Here is a 21,077-nt window from a genome sequence, read left to right as displayed (position 1 = left end):
AACTTACGAAAATATAAAATAGTGTTAATTAATGTGTTACAATATAGCTGCCAGAAAGTGAGCATGCAGGTAACATGAGGTGCACAAACTATATAAACAAAAGGCTATAATTGGATAAAGCTTAGTGGAAAAATTCATTTTAATTTGTAATTACTAACAACAACCATTTTATTTACTATTCATCAAGTTGCTGCTGTGACATTGTCTTGTAACAATGCCTAACAACAATAATGTGGATGAAATATTATTAAATAGCCTCCTTTTAACATCCCATTAACATACACAGAGAGGTAAGGTGATCATTTGACTTCATGGTTATTGCTGAGGTCATAGTGAGTGGTGGTGGTGTACTTGAGTGCATTATATTGAAAAGGGTTCCTAATATTTTGCCACCCTCATGTAAATGTATAAGCTTTGTAAAAGTAGAATTTATGGCAGAGCTGTTGTATTGAGTTGCATTAGACTGCACAGGTGTTCTGAATAAAGTGCTTAATGAGTGCATAATTATGATCAGCTATACCATGAATTAAATGATTAAATCCACATGAAACAACCAGTCATAAAGAAATGCCTTTAAAAAAAAAAAAAAAAAAAACATATTTAATGGAGTCAAGTTACATAACTGCCTCCATTTCAAACATGTAAACTAGCTAAAGCCTAATAGCAACATATGGATGAAATATTATTTAATAGCAACAACAGAATGAGCAGTAAATAATATCAGAAATTAAAAAGTTAAGAGTTAAACTGGCACCAAGCTTTAGTCCATAGTTATGAGCACCTGTTAAATTACTGCATGCACCTCACCTGTATGCAATTTGATAGTAAATAAATCCAAATATATATAAATACATACAAAGACAACCACAACTGTGTAGTATAAGGAGTATGTATTTAAAAGGATAGAAGTTTAGTTGCTTCACAGCCGTCCAAAAGTCATATTTATGGACCACCGTGTGCGAAAATCGGGCTTAAGGCCATTAAGACAATTTACTTACCGGAAAGGTTGAATATCAGACTCTTTGGAGGATCTTTTAGCACAAGCAAACGCTGGATAAGACCTTAAAGCGACCAAAATGTTACAATTGAACTGAAAACACCTTGAAATAGCAACGCCAGGTCTACATTGTCGCACCAACGTAGCCATGCCCCTAAAGCATACGCTGCTTTATTGTCAACATTTAAATTAAATGGGACCATAATTTACTAAATAAATATCACGTTCTACTGAAGAACACTTGAAACTAGCGATTGAGACCTAAACTCATTGGTAAAATAGGTAATAAATCAAGTGAGAAGTAGGATCATTTTCTCATAGACTTCCATACAATCAGACTTCTTTTTGGAGTCAGTGGAGTCGCCCCCTGCTGGCCTTTAGAGAGAATGCAGGTTTGAGGCATTTGACTTGGCATGACTTTCAGGCCAAGGAAATTATAAAAGTTTTATGTCTTATCTATATTTTATATATTTTATATATTTTATAGTTTCCTCGTTTCAGACTTGGTAGGTTTTGCAGAATGACGGCAGCACCGTGAACTTGTCAGTTTCTTTACTCCCTCTTAACATTGTCCTCCAAATTAATAAATCCATTCTCTTTTATACTACTGTTGCATTGGAAGGATCTATTAAAGCACTGTAAGTGACACAATAGGAGCTTGTATACAACAGCGCTACCATGCTACCTACCACTTAAGCTGCTAAAGCTATTCAAGAAATGATTGCATTGTCATTGAATGCAATAAAAGTATGAAAACAGGAGGGAAAAAAAGAATAAAAACCTGACAAAACAAAATTACATAAATCATTGTGTACAATGAGAAAGGAGATACAATAAGATATTCCACCAAGAAGCTTTTGTTAAACAGATTTTTTTTAAAAATGCATTTAGTGTGAAGCCTATGTAAGCACATCATTGACCTTATTCATTAATTCATTGCTTCTGCTGAATAGGTTTTATATTTTCAAATCTTCCAAATCAGTATTTTCATAGTTTTGCTTGTATTCATCTTTATAATTTAATAATTTAATTAAATGCAACACGCTATAGTCTAATGTAAAAAAACAAAACAAAAGTGTGTCCAGATCTGTGGCAGCTAATAGACCCATAACTGACTCGACAAATGAGTCACATATACTCAACTTTTCCCCAAAACATCTGGAATGGAAATCTTGTACTAGCAATACTGAAATCTACTTTAGAGATTGTTTCTAATTTGTATTCATATGAGGCGGTCTTTACCCTTTTTGTATTCTTATATGCAATATAAGAAGTTGTGTTCTGTGCATCTTGAGGGTATTGGTCAATTACATTGCACTTGCCAACCAAGTTCGGCAATTTGTTTCAGCAACACTAAACCCCTAATTAAAAGTGCAGAATGACTGAAGTTGGAATATAAAGAACTTTATTTTTTATCTTTCTGTCAGACACACACTGCCAGTGGATCACACACTCCTTCTCCCAAATGAAATTTGCTGTGGTCTCAGACAGCTACACGGTTTGCTGGTTTCTTAACAACTTAATTAAGCAAATCACCCCTTTTTCCACTGAGGTAATGAGCGTAGTTTTACGGGGATTAAACCGTCTCCAGGGTTGAAAATAAGGCTTTCTGCTTTGGCAATCTTATCTGCCTTCATCCATCCAACCAACTTTCCATCCACAGGATTAATAAAGGCGGGAACCTTGTTAACCTTACCATATTCTTCTATTTTTAATTTGCAAGGTATTAATGCTAGAAAGGTTAGTGCAACAATCTGGAATATGCAACAGAGTTTGAGTTCATCCTTTCTGTTACTGGCTAACAGCACTTTTCCCTTCTTGACTTGGATTAACATTGACAGCTGATAATTATTTACACAGTTCAGAGGTGCCAAAGCAAAAACAGATGAGTATTTAAAGGATAATGCAACATTAAGAGTCCTCCAGAACATATTTAGTGCTCCTTGTCACAGATTCTTCAAGTCTCTGAACTCTACTGGAGGGATAAAGACCATTCGTGCAAAATATATTCCCTCATTTGGTGTTTGGAAGACTGAAACATAATGGTCCAAAACCTCCCATTACAGATGTTCATTTGTGTTGCAACTAGTGAATCTGAAGGCCACAGCGTACAGCATGAGTCACATCTATTTCATATTCATCACATCCTTCAGTGACCCCTTGTGCCCTGCATAGAAGCATCTGCATTTATGTTTCTCCACTCCATTATTCAGATTTCTTTCATTTACTTCATCACTCATCTGTAGTACACTGCATGTTAATATGTTTATTATATATAGAGTATCAAAAGCATACAGGAAACAGCTGTAATGCAAGACTGGAAACTACTTCAGACTAACATAAATTCACTATTTTCATCAAGCCGTTCTATTTTTGACCTTTGAAAAGCAGTTGAGAAAACAGCCTCACTTCAAACTCAATTTAGTACCTTTTTCTAGAGCTGTCGATCATATCAAGCTAGATGGCGTTTCCTCAGTTGTCATGATGAAGTTGCAGGTGATTTTTCAAACACTTCAAGAACTTCTCTTTGTCGTTAGTCTAAAAGTTTGAGTCCATTCTTGACCTCAGAGACAGATGCTGTGTTCGTGTCCTATCCTTTAAACCAATAATTGGAAAGCAGCTAAGACGGACAAAACGTTAATTACCCTCCTAGTTGGGGAGCTTCTTCAACTATCTTCCGCTGGGGAAAAAGAAATGAAGTGTCAGCGGATCAATGGTAAGTAGCTGCAAAGCCTCCATCACTGGCAGTTAAATATAGATAGATAAAAACTCCAACAGGTTATTAATACTATAAGAAAAATTGATTTGACTAATTCATAAGGAACTATAGAATATTTGCAACTTGCTTCACGTGTTAAAAAAAACTGCAATTACAAAATACAACAAAATAATTTAATTTAAAAACTGGATGATTTCAAGTCTATCAGTGACCATGACAATAAACACACTCTATCTGCTGATAAAGATCATGTGATACGATTGAAAGCTCCACAACAGCACTAAATGGACCTTGAGATGAAATGATCTTGTCAGCTGCTGTCTTCAGATCAAAACTAGACTCTGAAATGACAATTCACAATCATGACAATTTCACAAATACCATATAATGATCATTTGATACGATGAACTGCTCCAGAAAAGCTACTTAACAGACCTTAGTGCATAATTACTGTCAACTGTTGTTTTCAGGTGAAAAATTGACTTTGAAACTCAAGTATTAAGCCAACATAAATGAATAGTGCTCAGAAAAGATAAAAATTTGAACATCTAAATTTCCATGACAATTAACAAACTCCACCAGCTGATTGAAATCATGTGATATGATTGAAAGCTCCAGAAAAGCTACTAAAGAGACCTTGAGGTGACAACAAATGTTACCTTTAGTTGTTTTTTTTGCTCTTGTATTTGTGATCTTGCAGTTAAACTTGAAATCCTTGGTGAATGCATTTCTTTATTATTATTTTTAATTCAACACCATATTTACTTGAAATCAATCAGCTTATATTACACCACACCTGTTATTGGTGTATTACTGATTTAAATAAGATGCAAATAACTAAGGAAGTAAAAAGTTCCTTGTTCACTAGTGTCAGTTGTGTTTTGTCTTTTTTTGTCCCAATTTAACAGCACATTTGTGTCTTTCACAATAAAGTTATAATGCTATTGTTTTCTTTTATTCTGGGTCATTAACCACTCACCAGAGGCTGGACTTGTTAAAAAAAGACCAGCTTTTGGATATTTGAGGCCTATCTACCCAAATCTCAGAGAGTTAACAGTACTTTACATCAGAGATGAGAAAGTACTCTTTCCTTCTGGGACTCGAGTAAACCACAGATAAAAATCTTTTTGGGATACATGTATTTTTTTGGGTCAGTAGACACTTCTTATAGTAGATGCATGACGAGACTGCGAGAGTAATTACACTTTCTGACTATCTTAATGGATTATGAAAAATAATAAGCTCTTACCAGGAGATAATTAGGATGTGTAAGTACCAGAGTTCGGCTAGACCGGGCACAGTTGATTATTACCTCTGGCGAGAGGCGATTGAAGTTGAAGGGCGAATTATTCCAGTCTGTGAGCAATAGCTGCAGACTTGCTGGAACCGAGCCCCCCTTTTGTGAAGGTCTTAATTGGTAGATGTGCTGATAAGGGAAGGAGCAACCCTCTCTGCACACACACAAAAGATGGACAGTTTCAAAGAGCCGTGTTCTGGTCAAATTAAGTTCCCCTCCAATTAGAATTTTATCATCAGGACTCTTAACTGGGTGCTGGATGTCTGTATGCTCTCATGAGCCCATAAATTTGACTAATGATGTCCACTAGGACCTAAAGAGCCAACGAGGGTGTTGAATGCTACCCCCTGCTGGTATTAAGTCTAATGTAACATATACTGTGTAGATGTGCTAATATACTGCAGTGGTACCCATCATTTACTGGTATGTGACCCTTAAAATGAAGCAACGCCTTCAGGTAATGGCGCAAATGTGGACGAAAATTGTGAGCAGATCAACTAAAGAGGGATTCTTCTTCTTTAGTTGGTTCATTTGACAGATTTTTAGAGGCCTGGAGAGGTAAAAGTTTCCAGTTATTCACCAGACAAAAGCACAACTTATATTATTCGTTAAGTTATCTAATGCAATGGTCCCCAAACTGTGGGTTAGGACCCCCAGAGTGGTCGCAACACAAATCAGAAGGGTTGCACAATGTTAAAATATGACAGAGAAGCAGGAAGACATACTTCTGCTACATAAAATCAGGGTTATTTTTTCAGGATTTCATGTAATTTTTGCATTTTTCTTGTGAATTACTCAATACTGCCATCCTGTATGAAATAACATCTTAAAATAAGATATAATCACCCAGCATATGAAACTGGTGGTGTTGTTTTAAGGCATTACAAGCCCCCAAAACTCTGCAGATTCATCTTTGGTATTTAGGGAGAGAAAAATATGTTTAGTTGATTTTGCTCTGTACTGAAATCCATTTTGAGGGAAGAGTGGTTGATTTGAAGTAAAACTTTCATTTTAGGTTTGAAATAGCAGCAAAATAACACTGCTACATTTTCTCCTCTGTTCAGCAGCCCATCGTTTGGTCATATTTTCTGGCTTTACCGGTAATGGGAATCCAGCCATGCAGATAGTTTTGTTTTAATTTCCCCCCCGAATTTTACATATCCATCTCAGATTTTCTGCCACCAATCAAATACAAAGTTTGTGCTGAAAAATTCAATAGCAACATTTCTCTTCAGAAGCCATGTCCTCGTTACTGTTGCTGTTTCTCATTCATCTTCTGTACAAAGTATAGCTGCATTGGATGCTGTTCAGGGTGAGGTTTGGATCATCCACAGCAATCATTACTGTTTTTGGACACTGCTGAATTGTTCGCCTTCAGTGTTTTTGTATGGTGGAAGAAAGAAAAAAAAAATCTTCAAATCTGGACAAGAAAAACAAACTGTTTTCTGTTGAATTGATGTGACCCTTTAAGATCGACATAGGGTGAACAGTGTATGCATCACAGCCCTCTTCATGCATGTTTGAAACAGCTGCAAACATGACAGGATTATATGGTTTAAAAACATCCTCACATTTAAGCTGGAAATCATCAGTTTTGAGTCATACTAGCTGCTTAATTTCCAATTCAAAGTGCTGGCGCATGAAACCGAAGCAACAGCAAATGTGTCACTGTGTAAATACTTACTGGCTGTACTTTAAACTGTACCTTTTTTTTCAGCCGAACAACTAAGAGCAGGAAACGAGAAGCATTTGGGACAACTACAAACGTAACCCATTTCATCCCCATCCTCTCTCTCTGTATTTTGAACATAAACCAGGCAATTTGAGCAGCTGCATCGTACACAAAATGACAAAGAGGCAGCGGATTAACCTGAATCTGTTACAGTGAGGCAGGGTAGTGGAGAAGTGTGGATATGGGACTCGGATCCTGTTGGGAAAGCCTCCATAAGAGCCTGTTAGTCACAGTACGACTCCACCCTGATGCAACACAGGGCTGGGTTGGCACTTTCGGCCAAGCAAACCACAAGAGACTCACTCACTACCTTCCCTTCGATCCCTGCCACGAAAAAACCTCTGATACACCTCTAAACGCTTGGTAAACAAGCCGGGGTCACAGTTTATCCACTTTCCACTGTGATGCTAGGAGAAACAGACAGGGCTGAAAATGAAGGGCAAGGACAAAAACTAACAGGGAAAAACAGAGCAGACCGAGGAGCCTCACCTCCATTTCATTTTGCATAATTAACAAATCAATGCCGTGTAGATTAGTCTTCCCTTTCAAGGTCACTGAAGCGAAGCGCAACTATGGATAAGAATGAAAGAAAAGTGAGAGGATTGCATCCTTTATACACACACACCATTTCAGACTAATTACAGCTTTTGTGAGAATATGAGACATGAAATCAAACAGGGCTGATTTTTGCAGCTTTGTAATTAATTAATGAGCATGTTTTGGTATTGAGTGACTGCGTCTTTTAACACATCACTCCCAAAGCAACAACAACAAATGACGTCAAGATGAGTCTGTGGTTTCTTTTAACTGGATATCAAACGCTTTTGACTCATCAGAAAACAGTTTTAAAGTATATATACACATTTTTACAAGTTCTTTAGTGGCCAGAGGGTGATTTTAAAAAGATGACATAAGGAAAATGAAAGACAACTTGTTTACAGTCAGTCATGAAATGAAGAGGAGGCAGTCCGTATAGAAAGTTACGTCAAATGCTGTAGGTGTCCTCAGGTAAATCTCCCAGAAGTTCATCCAGGTCGTCGTCTGCAAAACAAACAGACACGCATCAAATTTACTCTAATTAATTAACAGTTTTATGTTTTTTTGTGCAGAGAGTTTGTTTAAACAACTCTCAATATTTTTTTGCAATTCAACCACCATGAAACTTAAAGAGCCGTCACAATTATCTAAGCAGACAGCAGTGAACAGAAATGTACGGATGTTCAGATGACAGCGCTTTCTGAAGAGTAGTTCTGAAACCACTTGTCCTTTAATCTAATTTTAAATGAATTAAACCTTTATTGCCCCTTGGGGAGGGGTTCGCTTTGCACAAAAAGCACAAAAGAGCATCAAAAAACTTAAACAAGATATAAGCATTGTAAAAAAAAAAAAACAGCATTAAAGCATCATTTTGGGAAATTGATAAAAAAAGACATCAAGTGGAAGTTCAAGAAATTGCCGATTCAGAGCTCATGATGATCAAAGCTGGGTGTGATGCCTCTTTGAGTCCACATCCTGGGTACGTTATACTTTCACCCTGAAAGTAAAAGTGCTAAATTCATGGCGTACGTGTCTATCATGTAAATAATACTGCGCATTAGCTCCCCAGATAACCACCCTGTCCAGTTGGTTCTTGTTTTAAAGAGATGATGCCACCCCCGCAACACTGCATAGGAAAGGTCAAAATACCCTGAATAAATGTCTTATAAAACAGTGTCAGCATAGTTCTGTCCACATTAAAACTTTTACGTTTCCTTAAAAATTAGAGACATTGTTGAGCCTTTGTAAATCTAGCATTGGTGTTAGCATGCTCTATCAGTTTGCTATCAATATTTGTGTACAGATACTACTGTACACTTTGTTCTTAATTACAGGGGACAGAGATGAGTTTCTTTGGAAATCAATGATCATTTCTTTATTGTTTTGTGTTTAAAAATCAATGAGTTGTAGAAGTGGTTAATCTCTGCTCTATTAGTGGCCCATTGTTGGTTAAAAGGCCAAATTTTAATAATCACTGTACAACTATCCTGATGACTAACAAACACAGCAATTGCTTTACGATACACAACTTTGTGGTTCCCTCTAGTCTGAGCGTTGATGACAGATGACTTTCCTCCACCACATACTGCATCCTCTCAGTAAGGAAGCTGTATATACATCTTATGAGAGGCATGATTTACACCCACGCTGCTCAGCTTCACTGTCAACAGATCTGTCTGGACCGTATTAAAGGCGGATAACAAATTGACATTGATGTGGGGTTTTTTCCAGGTGTTTGTATTACTGCTGCATCCTCCGCAACCCCTCTTTGCTCTGCATGCATCTAACTGTAAAAGCATCCATCACAACATTTCATGACTACTGAGGTTAAAAGCTACCGGTCTGAACATCATTTAATTCAGGAGGGATTTGTCTTTTTGGGTAGTGGGAGATTATTTGACATTCTCCATGACCCTGGAATTATTTGTCCATCTAGTGATGCTCGAAAGAGATTAGTGGACACAGGGCTTAACTGCTCATAACATGTCTATAGTGTTTTCCCATCCATTCAATCAGGACCGGTGGATTTCCTGGTATTTATCTGCCACACTTCCTCCGATGTTGCTTGTATTGGTGTGGGCTCGAACTGCGATGGTCTACGAGTCTCACAACAGGCAAAAAAATGTAATTTAAGTCATTGGCAAACTCTACTGTTTGTGCAGAGTCGGTCCGCTGTGAGTTCAGGCTAACGATTGTCTTTATTCCATGCCTCGCCTCCCTTGTGTCGTCGTCCTCGAGTAGCTGCTCCACTTTAGCTCTGTAGTCCCTCTTTTGTTGCTTTATTTGCTTTATCTGTATTTCTCTCTGAATTAGTTTTTCCTGTGCGTGTCTGTCATTCATTTTAAAAATTCCCCGTTCTCTTTTCAATTAGACGTTTTTGCTTGTATCAGCAGTAACCCAGAGTTTTAGTATTTGCATATGTTTGTGTTTGTTTGGCAGGGGATGACATTATCTACACAGAAGTTAATAAAAAAGGATGATGTGACCACTTTTGCATATTCGTCACACACCTCCCGACCCAACTTTATAAATGCAATACGCTGTCCTAATGCTATACTTTCACTCATCTTCATTTGGGTTTTGCAGTTTTTTAATATTTGTCTATAGGATGGTAGTTAGATGATGTCATGGTCGGATGCACCTGCTGCAGTCAGCTTTTATTATCACCATAGCACCGATTAATAGTTTGACATTTTGCTATCCCCTTATGTTAAGGCCTTAAACACTTACATAAACTTTCATTAGCCTAAAATGCTAATTTATGGTCTATTGTCATAGTTTCATGTTATGACAGTATTCATTTCAGTGTTATACAAGTAGAACATTCAAGCTCCTGGTCGGCACTAGAGGATATCTCAGGGGATCAAAGTCATTAAGATTCATCCTTTGGCAGCCATGAATGTCAGTTGGAAATGTCATTACAGCCAATAGTTGTTGAGATATGTGATTGTGGTCTAATGTTTAAGATTACACCATAGAGTCTTGCAGCTAACATGACTAAAAACACTGAACATAGCTTCTCTTTAACCTTCCTGTTGTCCTCGAGTCAAGGAAGGAAGGAAAGATGGAAGGAAGGATGGAAGGGAGGAAGAAAGAAGGAAAGGAGAAAGGAAGGATGGAAGGGAGAAAGGAAGGATGGAAGGGAGGAAGAAAGAAGGAAGGAAGGGAGGAAGAAGGAATGAAAGGATGGAAGGAAGGAAGGAAGGAAGGATGGAAGGGAGGGAGGAAGAAGGAAGGAAAGGAGGGAGGTAGGAAGGAACGAGGGAGGGAAGGAAGGAAAAAGGAAAAGAGGAAGGGAGGAAGGAAGGATGGAAGGGAGGAAGAAGAAGGAAAGGAGGTAAGAAGGAGGGAGGAAAGAAGGAACAGTCAAAACAGACGGGGTCAATTTGACCCGGGGGGACGACACAAAGGTTAATCTTTCAAATAATTACTCAATGAATACTGTTGTGTTGGATGTTGATTTGGACTTCAGGCTCTGAGAAACTTGTCGTGATTTATAACGTGCATCTAGTTTTATGGGCTGAATAATGGAAAAATGAATGAATGGCTTAATCTTAGCTGCAGCTTTGTGGTACAAACAGTGCTATCAGATGCCTCTTTTTTCACAGAGACAATCTTTTGTGACAGTTTGTTAGGTGTTAGGGGACAGAGGGGAGTCAGATTAGCATCCCAAAAACATTACCAGACATTGTCGTAGATCTATTTAAGAAAAGAACCCAAATCTTTACTGAGTCTCTCACAAGCAGTGTTATTACAGATAAGGGGCCCCACCTGCATCCCAGCCCGAGTCCTGAGGTGCTGGCTCTCCGGGGCCTGTGCTTGAGTTCACTGTAGTGTCTGTCGGGACTCGAGGGTCTGCGAAATTCCCTTCCTCTTGTCCGTCGTTGTCATCGTCATCAAACACCAGCTGCATTTGAGACACCGTCTCCCGGAGGTAAGCTGGTGACCGAACGGGTGACAATGTCGACTCCTGGATTTAGAAAAAAAAAAGAAAAAAAGAAAAAAAGAAAAAAAGAAATGTTTGGAGGGGGACAGATGACAAGTTTGACAGTACATTTCTGGATGACAGATTTATTTATTTGTTGGGATGAAATTGTACTATTCTTGTTTTTATCTCAACTTGCTCACCAGGACCAGAGGAGGCAGCTGAGTGGACGACAGACCGACTCCATCGGGGGAGTAGATCCTCAGCAGGTTGTTAGGCGTCACGTTTAGGTAATGGTTGCGATGGGAGGGGGAAAACACACCCACCTGTCCACAGAGCAAACACACACAGAGGACTCAGACAAACACCATGGACAGATTTATAACCGGTATATATTATAGATTAAGCTAAAGAAACTAAAACTGCTTTCATCACCATTTAATGAGCGACACTGGGAAGTCTTACTTGTTTGAGAAGCAGCACAGCTCCAACCTTCAGCTCCCCCACTCTGTCCTCTAAGAGACGGCGATGCACCGTTCCCTGAATCTCCCCTTCAGTCAGAAAGATAAAGAACAGAACAATGAGGGATAGCACACGAAATAAACATCAAAGATGGACTGCAGGTGCTTTTACAGCTGAACGGAGGACATTTATAATATCAATTTCAATGAAGTAATTCAACAACTTAAAAAGGAAAATCCTAGTATATTTGAAACTGTCGCATTGCCCACAAATGTGTAATCTTTCCAACTCCACATGGTGCCTTTATGTCTTTAAATTTAGACTAATCTTTTATCAATACTGCATGAAATCACTTCATTAAATCAATATGAGACTTATTCTGAGGGAATATTTAACCCAAAGATCTCACACTTTTTTTTATGACTGTAAGAATTTAAACCAAATGAACACATTTTTTTCGTGCACTTTTCCACGAAACTGCCTGACAAGGTATTTTTACAACGTTTAGAACATCCACTAGTCTAAATAAAGCTCTGCGGGTTTGAACAGTGCTTTTTTGGACATGAATTTTTAAACACAGACCCATCTGAGAATACAGAGTTAAAGAACTCGTCCTACTGACAAGTATTATTCATCTAAAGCCTGATACCTCTCATTCCTCTGTGCTGTAAACCTCCATTGTTGTCCAAAAACTGTTAAAAACACGTCAATGAGCCCCACTGTTGTTGAGTGACGCGTTCTTTCACCATGAAGACTTTTGATCACGTTAGTTTGTTTAGAAACAGCTCTGTTCGATCATGTTTTCAGTCTTCAGAGAGTAGATCTGTGTAAGGCAGACACTTGACTTTTTCTACTGAGCGACTGTACAATGTAGTAGAAAGTCAAGAAGCCATACACTGAACTATACTACACAGGCTGTATCAGGCTTTCAATGCACACACGTAAGTCGATCTATTCATTACTGGGTTGGCTCTGCACATGAGATCTGTTGACAATGAGAAAAATGTAGTGAATAAGCAGCCATGTCCTTTAAGACCTTGAGAACTAAAAACATATCTGATAATGTGAAGAAGACAGCCTGGGCTTGCAGAGAGTGAAAATGTACTTTAACACACTTTCAATAATTTGATATCGTAGGTCTGCAACTAATGTTAATTTTCACTGATGATTAACTTTAATAATTTTTCTAACACAACATTTAGTCTAATGAAAAAAAGTGTAAAATTTCCTCTTTCCCAAAATGACACCTTCAAATAGCTTATTTTGCTTGACCAGCTGTCCTGAAACTGAAGATAATCACATTACAATGACAGAAAACAGAGAAAAGCAGCAGATCTTCATGTTTGAGAAGCTGGAATCAGTAAATATTTGGTCTTTTTCCATTTTTATAAATAAACAAATACCCAAACAGTTTTGATTAATTTCCCTATGATCAATTAGTGTCAGCAGCTTTTCAAACAGCTGCCTGCTAAAGCCGACGCCGCAGCCCTGCTAGCAGGTGGGAGGCACATTACACATGACGAATGCTCCCTCGCGGTGTCACTTGCACTTAATGCCCACCCACCGCTGATGCCAATCTACCGCAATTGAATCGCTAATCAGCACTTAAGTCTGGCGTTGAGTACAGCATCCACTCCTGAGTGTTGATAATCAGTACACCTCATGTGTGCGCTGCTCTCTGGGGGCCATGGCAACCGGCTCAGAGTTTAGAGATGGATCAGACAAAAGGGTAAAAAGTCTTTACACAGAGCACGAGGAGCCAGAGTCAAAGACAGAGAGGAAGAGACAGGCTTCCTGCTGCAGGGGCAGGAGTGACATGAAGAGAATTAAGTTTATACACACACACATACATGTACTGTGTGTGTGTGTGTGTGTGTGTGTGTGTGTGTGTGTGTGTGTGTGTGTGTGTGTGTGTGTGTGTGTGTGTGTGTGTGTGTGTGTGTGTGTGTGTGTGTGTGTGTGTGTAATGAAGCGTGTTACTGTGACTGAACTCTGCTCTCGTACCATGTGGAGCTCATTCAGACGAGTTCACAGCGAGCAAATGTTAAATGTGAAGCCAACAGCTCTCAGCTCCCCCACCTTTCTCTCTCCCTTACTCACCATCACTTAACACACACACACACTTCATTATTCTCTCCACTCGCGTTGTTGTTTACTTCAATTCCATCTCATATGCACTGCTGTTGCACATTTCTACACTGAACCCGTGCGTGCATGTCAGTACCTGTTGGGTCTTTGAACACAGCCTTGGCGTCAGCATGTGTGTGGATGATGCTCTTCAGCAGCACCGCCATGTTGGGTACTTTGTTTTTTGCCAGTTGTTTGAGTGCAGCCTGAGTGGATGACAGGAAACAAGATTTGTTACTTTCTTCTTCTCTGGTGGATCAAATAAGTGTAAAAAGCAGAATTATTTCAGATTTCCACTCAAATTTAAACTTTAATCATATTAATGTTATATTCATAATACTGTAAAAAAAAAAAAAAAAAAAAAAAAAAAATACAATGGCCATTTCTTTTCCATCAATAAATACATGAACATATTTTCACACTGAAACTACAAGAGCTGCAGAGAGATCTCCACCACGTGTGTCTCCCTTAGAGTCAACATGGCGACAAAGATAACAAAACACAGGGATTAAGTCCTAACTTTAGTGGATCCAAACATATCACGTATGGACTTAATCTGCAGATTTTCCAGTTCAAAAGGAGTTCAAACTTTTCTGTGGATGTCAATTCTTTTTAGCCACAACTAAAGGCCAAAATGTCACATGCAACAGACTAGGAAAGCCTTGCTTTAAGCCTGGCTGATTGCCAGAAAATGCAGGACTGAAGCAAAGTGAAGTAGTTGTTGATCACTTGTGGCCCCGAGGAGTGAGGAGTCAGCAATCACATGGCAGAATAAACAGAGCAGTATAAATGGCTTTATAAGATAGTATTTACAGATATTGTAAATCACTGCAACCACGAGAGATCTTCAATCATACTGTCTAAAAAGTGCACAAAAAATACTTGACTGATGGGTCGAGTAGTATGAGGCACACACTCATTACGCCTGGTGGACATAATAACGATTTAAAACCACAATTTTGAAATGACAAATGTTTTTGTTGTTTCTGTGCTGACCATGAAATTCATCCACCAACAAAAAATCTGTTTGGTTTCTTCAGTCTTTAACATAAAGTCTGGTTGTAATTTTAAAGCCGCTATTTGCAGAATTTGAAAATTCTTTACTTTGGTGCCATCTGGTGATAGGATGATGAATTACACTGTTAAAGTGACGCATAGCGCTACAGATTTATAACTGAAACAAACTATTATTTTTATTATTGATTATTCATTGTTTGGCCAATACAACGTCAGAAAATGGTGAAAATGTCAATCACTGTTTCCAAAAAGCCAAAATGCAACCTGAAATGTTTAGTTTTGTCCCGACCAACTCAAGCCAAATATTTTCTATTAAAATAATAAATAAGAAAATATTTACATTTAAGAAGCTTGAACCAGACAATTGGACATTTTTCCTTTAAAAAATTCCTCAAAATTATTAATCGGTTATCTAAAATGTCTGGCGATCGACTGCTAATTGCAGCTCTGATATTCAGATATTTAACTTTAAGAAGTCTTTTGGTTAATCTGAATATGTTATTGCTCCCCTAAATGAAAGAACATGTTAAAAACTGGTGATATTTATTGAAAATGTGGTCCACAACTCTACATTTACTATCTACTAATCTATCTTACCTCTTTCACCTTTGGTTTTCAGCATGAGATTTACCAGATATGTATTAATATCTATAAAAAATTACAGCAGCAATCAGTATTTACTACCAAACTCAGCATTGGATGCAACATGTTATTGTTTGCTCCACAGTCGAGGGGAGGGTTGTTTGTGTTCATTCGGGTTTTTATCTTGCAAACAGGGATTTTAGGAAGCTGAGGTTCGTGTAAACAGCTTAACCTGAATGAGCTTAACCAGAGTCCTGCCAGTGACTCTGTGCATGTAAGTGGGGCCACGACGGTCGGACGGCGACATGTTTAAACGCTGGCAAACACATGCCAATCAAGTTAGTCCACGGAAAGCCTCCTGCAGCGCCACGCAGAGAGCAGAACAACAACAGTCTCTATTAGAGTGATTGATGAGTGATCGCACAGTTTATAATTACATACACCTCCGGTACAGCTCCATCATTTATCCTGATTATGCCGATAGACCTCCGGCAGCGACACCGAGTCCGTTCTGATGGAGGATAAATTATTGGTGGAAAAAAAAGAAGCTTGACCTAAATAACAAGGCGCTCATTGCAATGCTGGATTAAAGCTGATATGGGGAAACAGTATAAATAATTTTTCGTTGTAGTTTGTTCGTAATTACACAACAACAGCAAAAAGGGATGTGTGATGATAATGAGATTCAACCTTTCGAAGCACCATGACCACGCTGTACGACTGCAGGAAACACGACGGGTTCCTCTCGTCCAATCCCATCTCTGCCTTCATCGCTGCCCAGGCACCGCCGCTGAACTCGTCTTCATCGATCTGGGAGCTGGAACCCTTAAAGTGCAGACCAATAAAGTCAGATCCAGATGCTCTGTAGAACATCGAACGTTTCTATCATGATGTTTTCTGCTTTGAAACTTGTAACACAGCTCCGACTGACACTGTGATCGTGTTAAAAGTCTTTTCACATTGTAGCTTCGACCACTTCAGTGTCTGGTTTTTGAACACGGGAGCAGTGACTGAAAGTAGAGATGCAACCAGGGTCCAAAATTAACTCGTGGCTCATCTGCCAACAGCAGGTAATCTATTTAACTGTTTTTTTTAACATCCATAATGCATTATTTGACTAATGATAATTAGCTCAAGTAATTAGTATGCAAACTCATCTTTAAATTGTCTCTAGTCATAATTGTTTAGAGAACATTGAATTTAAAACTTTTATTATTAGCTTTTTCAATTAAAATAAGCAACACTATGAATGCATTACTGCAGCACTTGAGCTCATACTTTTGCACACACACTTTACAGAAATATGAACACAGTGCAATTACAATTACAAATGTGTGCGTCACCTTAGGCCTTTCCCCAGCAGTGGTGATGTCCTGTGTGTGCGCACTCCCTACAACATCAGGATCTGTATTTACACACATTTGCAGTGGAATAGCTTTAAACTACTGTAAAATTGTTCCTTGTGCCCCTAGAGTCATGTCCATGTTAATTTACCATGACCTTTTTGACACCAGCAGGGCTCTGAAGGCCCGGAAACGCTGTAATTGTGATAAATGTCAAAGACTGAAACGCACCAGTGCGGAAAATGTAGCCTCCACTATTTCTTAAGAGATGCACTGATGTGGAATTACAGCACTGATAACAACACTGATAATTAAAAACTAATTTACTAAGGTTTAAAGCGTTTGTTGTGGCTGATACCACAACTAATTAATGTTCCCTTTATTAAAATATATATTTATTTATTGTTAACTTGTTTGTAAAAAAAAAACAGTTTATCATTTTAATGTTAACTAATTAAAATCAAACCATATCTCCTTATTTATAAGACCCTTAGAATAACCTCTCATACTGCCAGACACTCAGACTCCACTGTGTAGAAAGGCTGCAGCAGGTCTTTAATAATAAACTGGTTTGCAGCTCTGTGGCATCACTCATCCTCTCCTGTGTCCTCCTCCCTCTGCTGGTCAGACTCTGTACTGCAGAGGAGTGGCAGCCTCAAGTCTACAAGAATTCAACTTATTCTAAGATACTACTTAGCTAATTAGACTCAATGGTCAATTACAGTAAACATCTGTTTTTGAGCTTGTTCATTACAGTTCAACATTAGTTTAACAAGCTCTGTACAGCTATAAAACACAGCGGCTGTGGATGAGAGAGGAGCAGGAAGTGACTGCTGAAGGTCGAAGACATCGTATTTCAGTTTATGTTCTGCTTGTTTGATAAATTGCTCGTCTCGCTTACTGCCCGATTTGTTTGCACTGATAGATGAACAGTTGTAGTCGACTTGAGTAAAGTAAAACTTAATGTCCATTTCATCCTCTCTGTGTGGGTGTTATCCCCCATGTTGGACACAGGCTGCAACAATTAGTCTTTTAGTGGATGAACTGAAAATTTACTGTCAACTATTTTGATAATCGGGTTGTTTTGACTCATTCTTTAAGAAGATCCCAGCTTCTCAGATGTGAATATTTTCTTTTTTCTTTAGCACTCTATGGTAGTAAACTGAATATATTTTTGTTTTAGGTTGCTGAGCATTTCTCACCATTGTCAAACATGTCATAGACAAAATAATAAATATATTAATCAAGAAGGTAATCAGTCTATTAAATAATGAAAATATTCATTAGTCACAACCCTAATTGGAAGTTGTATTGAGCTTTCGTGACATGGTGCTCCACCTTGATTGTAATTTGAAATGGTAATTACATCAGAGGTCTGCTTATTGCTTTTTTATAAGATAATAAAATTCATGAGTTTTTTTGCAGATCTCTGTCTCCAGAGTTTTTTCTATTACCTGGCTTGGCAACCGGGCCAAAGCGCCGTGAGCCGGAGTCTGAGGAACAGACACGACTATGTCATCCAGGCTTTGACCCTGCGGCTGAAAGAGAAGAATTAAATAAACATTTGGCACTGTGATGGAAAAACAAACACATAACCGATAGATTGCTTTAAAATTCATTCCATTAGAGTTTAGATGATAAAAAAAAACACAAAGCAGCAGTGAAAACTCTCTTTCTAGGTGAGACTGCATGATTTTACTGCTGTAGGCCTAACACTACTCAGCATCAGCGCAATGCAACCAGATGGATCCAGTATTCATATGTAGGTAATTTCAGATGCATGACAGAAGGAGTGAACCAGGGCTAGATGATACTAACCTGCTCTGGCAGGAGTCCAGCGGGGCCGGGGAAACGTCTGGTCCTGGGCCGAAGAGGCTCAGAGCGAGGCCTCTTCTTGGGAAGCTTACTAGATGCAGATACCAGCTGGACTAGACGATTGGTGAGGACCGGTGTGGCAAGGGGATGTGGGCTCAGAGCTGGGGAGCTCTGGGGTCTTGGAGAAATAGTCTCAAAGAGGGTGCGGGTCTGATTTGAGGGTCCTGGAGTTGCCCACTGTCTCTGTGGCTGCTGGGGTCTGTTTAGTGTCCTGGAGATAGGGCTGGGGCATGGGGACGTTGCAGTGAGACCTGGGAAAACACCCGGACTCTGTGGAGGGGATGACAGTTGAGCCGGGCGGGGATTTAGAGATCGCACATGAGCTGCAGAAAAGGTCCGAGGAGGCGGCGTGTGACTGGATGAGCTGAATGACTGGTGTGCAGTGCTGAGCCCTCTCAAACCCCCTGCTGGAGGCCTTTGAATGCCTCCACTAGTTGAGGGCCGCAGCGTTTTGGCTGAAGATACATGCTCAACTGTAGGCCTGGGTAGCGATGGAGCTGGAGGTTGAAGCAGGCTGTCACACTCATCCAGATCTGCCAGGTCGACATCCCAATCGTCAAAATCATCCTGAGCCGCAGTGGACTTCTGTATTGTCTCAATGTTGGCATGACTCTGCTGTGATGCCACATTAGGCTGAGAGATATTCAGTGTGGAGGGATGGGAGGAGTGAGTCTGAGCAGAGGAGGAGGAGGAGGAGAGCTGTCTCAAACCCACAGAAACAATTTGTCCAGCAGCAGTGTGCGTGCTGCTCTGCGATGCTGTGCCATTACACGGGGCAGCTGATCTCTCTCCAGTTTGCTGCGGGCAATTTTTCTCCGGCTCTCTGCGAGCGACAGAGGAGGCACGCAGCGCACAGGATGACACAGCAGCTGCCACATCGGCTGGTCCAGACGCTGAGCGGGCTGCCCAGTCTGTCCCGAGCAGGTCCTGGAAAACACACACACACACACACACACACACACACACACACACACACAAACATATAAAAACAGTGTGCGTGTGTGTGTGTGTGTGTGTGTGTGTGTGTGTGTGTGTGTGTGTGTGTGTGTGTGTGTGTGTGTGTGTGAGAGTGAGAGTGAGAGAGAGAACAGAAGGAGGATCATTATGTCACAAAATGAGTTACAGTTGTCTGACAGTTAAGGGACAATTGAAAGCAGGTGTGCTGGGACTCACCTCATCATCAAAGTCCTCACCAATGCTGAAGAGGCCACTTAATTTGCAAGTCTGTAAATTAACAACACCACATGACAACACACTCACTAAATATGTTCACAGTATGTGCAGGAATAAAACGTCCAGATGTCATTTAACACGTCAAATCTGTCTAATCAAACGCAGAAACTACTCCTAAATCTGTGTGTTATTGTATGTGTGCAGTGAACCCCTCATTAGCATATGTTAGCTCAGTTAGCTCAGAGTTAGTGTATTTGGCTGGGCTGGTCTCACTTACCATCGCTGTCATGAGATATCGCGATGAAAGGCGTATTTGATCCGTTTGGAAAGGTAAACCAGACTTAGCAAGACATCGTATGCCATCCAATAACGCCGAATATATAATTAATATTTTGTTGATTTCGCTGTCTTTACACTAACAAGCGAGGGCAGCTACATGAAAACTTTTTACTGATGCTGCTTAGAGCCGCGCCGCCACGTTCAAACACGACGTAATGACGTATGTAGTGTTTTTACAAAGAGTATTGACGCGCAGCGAGATGATTCACTCCTCATCACATCCAGCACCGCAACTACAGGTAGTTTATACTAATATAAACTAACATGTTCTGCTTTTATTTGAAATTAATGAGAATTGTTTGGGGGTTTTTTGTTTTTGGAAATACTCACAACAAAGTGACAACTCTGTTTTAACCTTTAAGCCAATTAACCAGACATTTGAACATCTGACGACTGGGCAAACTGGTATCTGCTGAGGAAGAAGATCGTCTGATACGATAAAAAAGTTCCATGCCAGCTACTAATGGACCTTGCAGTGAGATTGTTTTTTCCACTGGCTTGTTAGCCTTTGCATTTCCAGACTGTTTGGAAAAGAAAATGAAATTGATTAGTTGCTGCAAACCATAAGAATTGAATCTGTTGTGCATCCTGAAGAAAGGAATATCTTAAAGATTGATGTAGGGTGGATTAGGGTAATGTTGGACATTGACTAATGTGGGACAACTTTTTCTATTCAGTTATTCTAGAGCTATAACTAGTATATGCAAACTGTGTAAATTATATTGTTTAACATTACACATGCGAACATACAGGCTACTAGTTGGAAAACATTTTCTTCTGATTTAACAAGGAAACATCTCAGGGATTTCATAATGATATTAGGAGTTGATATAATGCATTGGATTCATATGTTAATACGGTGAACAAGTCAGAATTGCAAAATGTGTCCCACATTATCCTAATCCACCCTATCTGCATTGTGAGGTTTTTTTTCTAAATAACGGCCTGGAAC

At 39.4% G+C, this 21,077-nt stretch overlaps 1 protein-coding gene across 1 annotated transcript; it reads right to left on the bottom strand.

The window, feature by feature from the left end:
• Positions 1-7,730: 7,730 nt before the first annotated feature.
• Positions 7,731-20,075, bottom strand: hrob (homologous recombination factor with OB-fold). The gene is made up of 10 exons (XM_062438500.1): positions 20,064-20,075; positions 19,787-19,837; positions 18,557-19,540; positions 18,193-18,276; positions 16,086-16,220; positions 13,894-14,002; positions 11,673-11,758; positions 11,411-11,533; positions 11,054-11,252; positions 7,731-7,786 (listed from the first exon to the last, which is right to left on the bottom strand). Exons 1-10 carry the CDS (start codon positions 20,073-20,075, stop codon positions 7,731-7,733), a joined length of 1,839 nt encoding a protein of 612 aa, XP_062294484.1.
• Positions 20,076-21,077: the final 1,002 nt, after the last annotated feature.

Source organism: Scomber scombrus, chromosome 18, assembly GCF_963691925.1.
Source record: "Scomber scombrus chromosome 18, fScoSco1.1, whole genome shotgun sequence".
NCBI classification, from domain to species: Eukaryota; Metazoa; Chordata; class Actinopteri; order Scombriformes; family Scombridae; genus Scomber; species Scomber scombrus.
This window is presented reverse-complemented; position numbering and strand designations above follow the sequence as displayed.

What these genes read in the sequence shown, in the direction of transcription:
- hrob (XM_062438500.1), bottom strand. An exon ending in GTGAGGACTTTGATGATGAG is followed by an intron (nt 19,541 to 19,786) that starts GTGAGTCCCAGC and finishes TGTGTTTTCCAG; the next exon opens with GACCTGCTCGGGACAGACTG. An exon ending in CTGGACTCCTGCCAGAGCAG is followed by an intron (nt 18,277 to 18,556) that starts GTTAGTATCATC and finishes CTTCTCTTTCAG; the next exon opens with CCGCAGGGTCAAAGCCTGGA.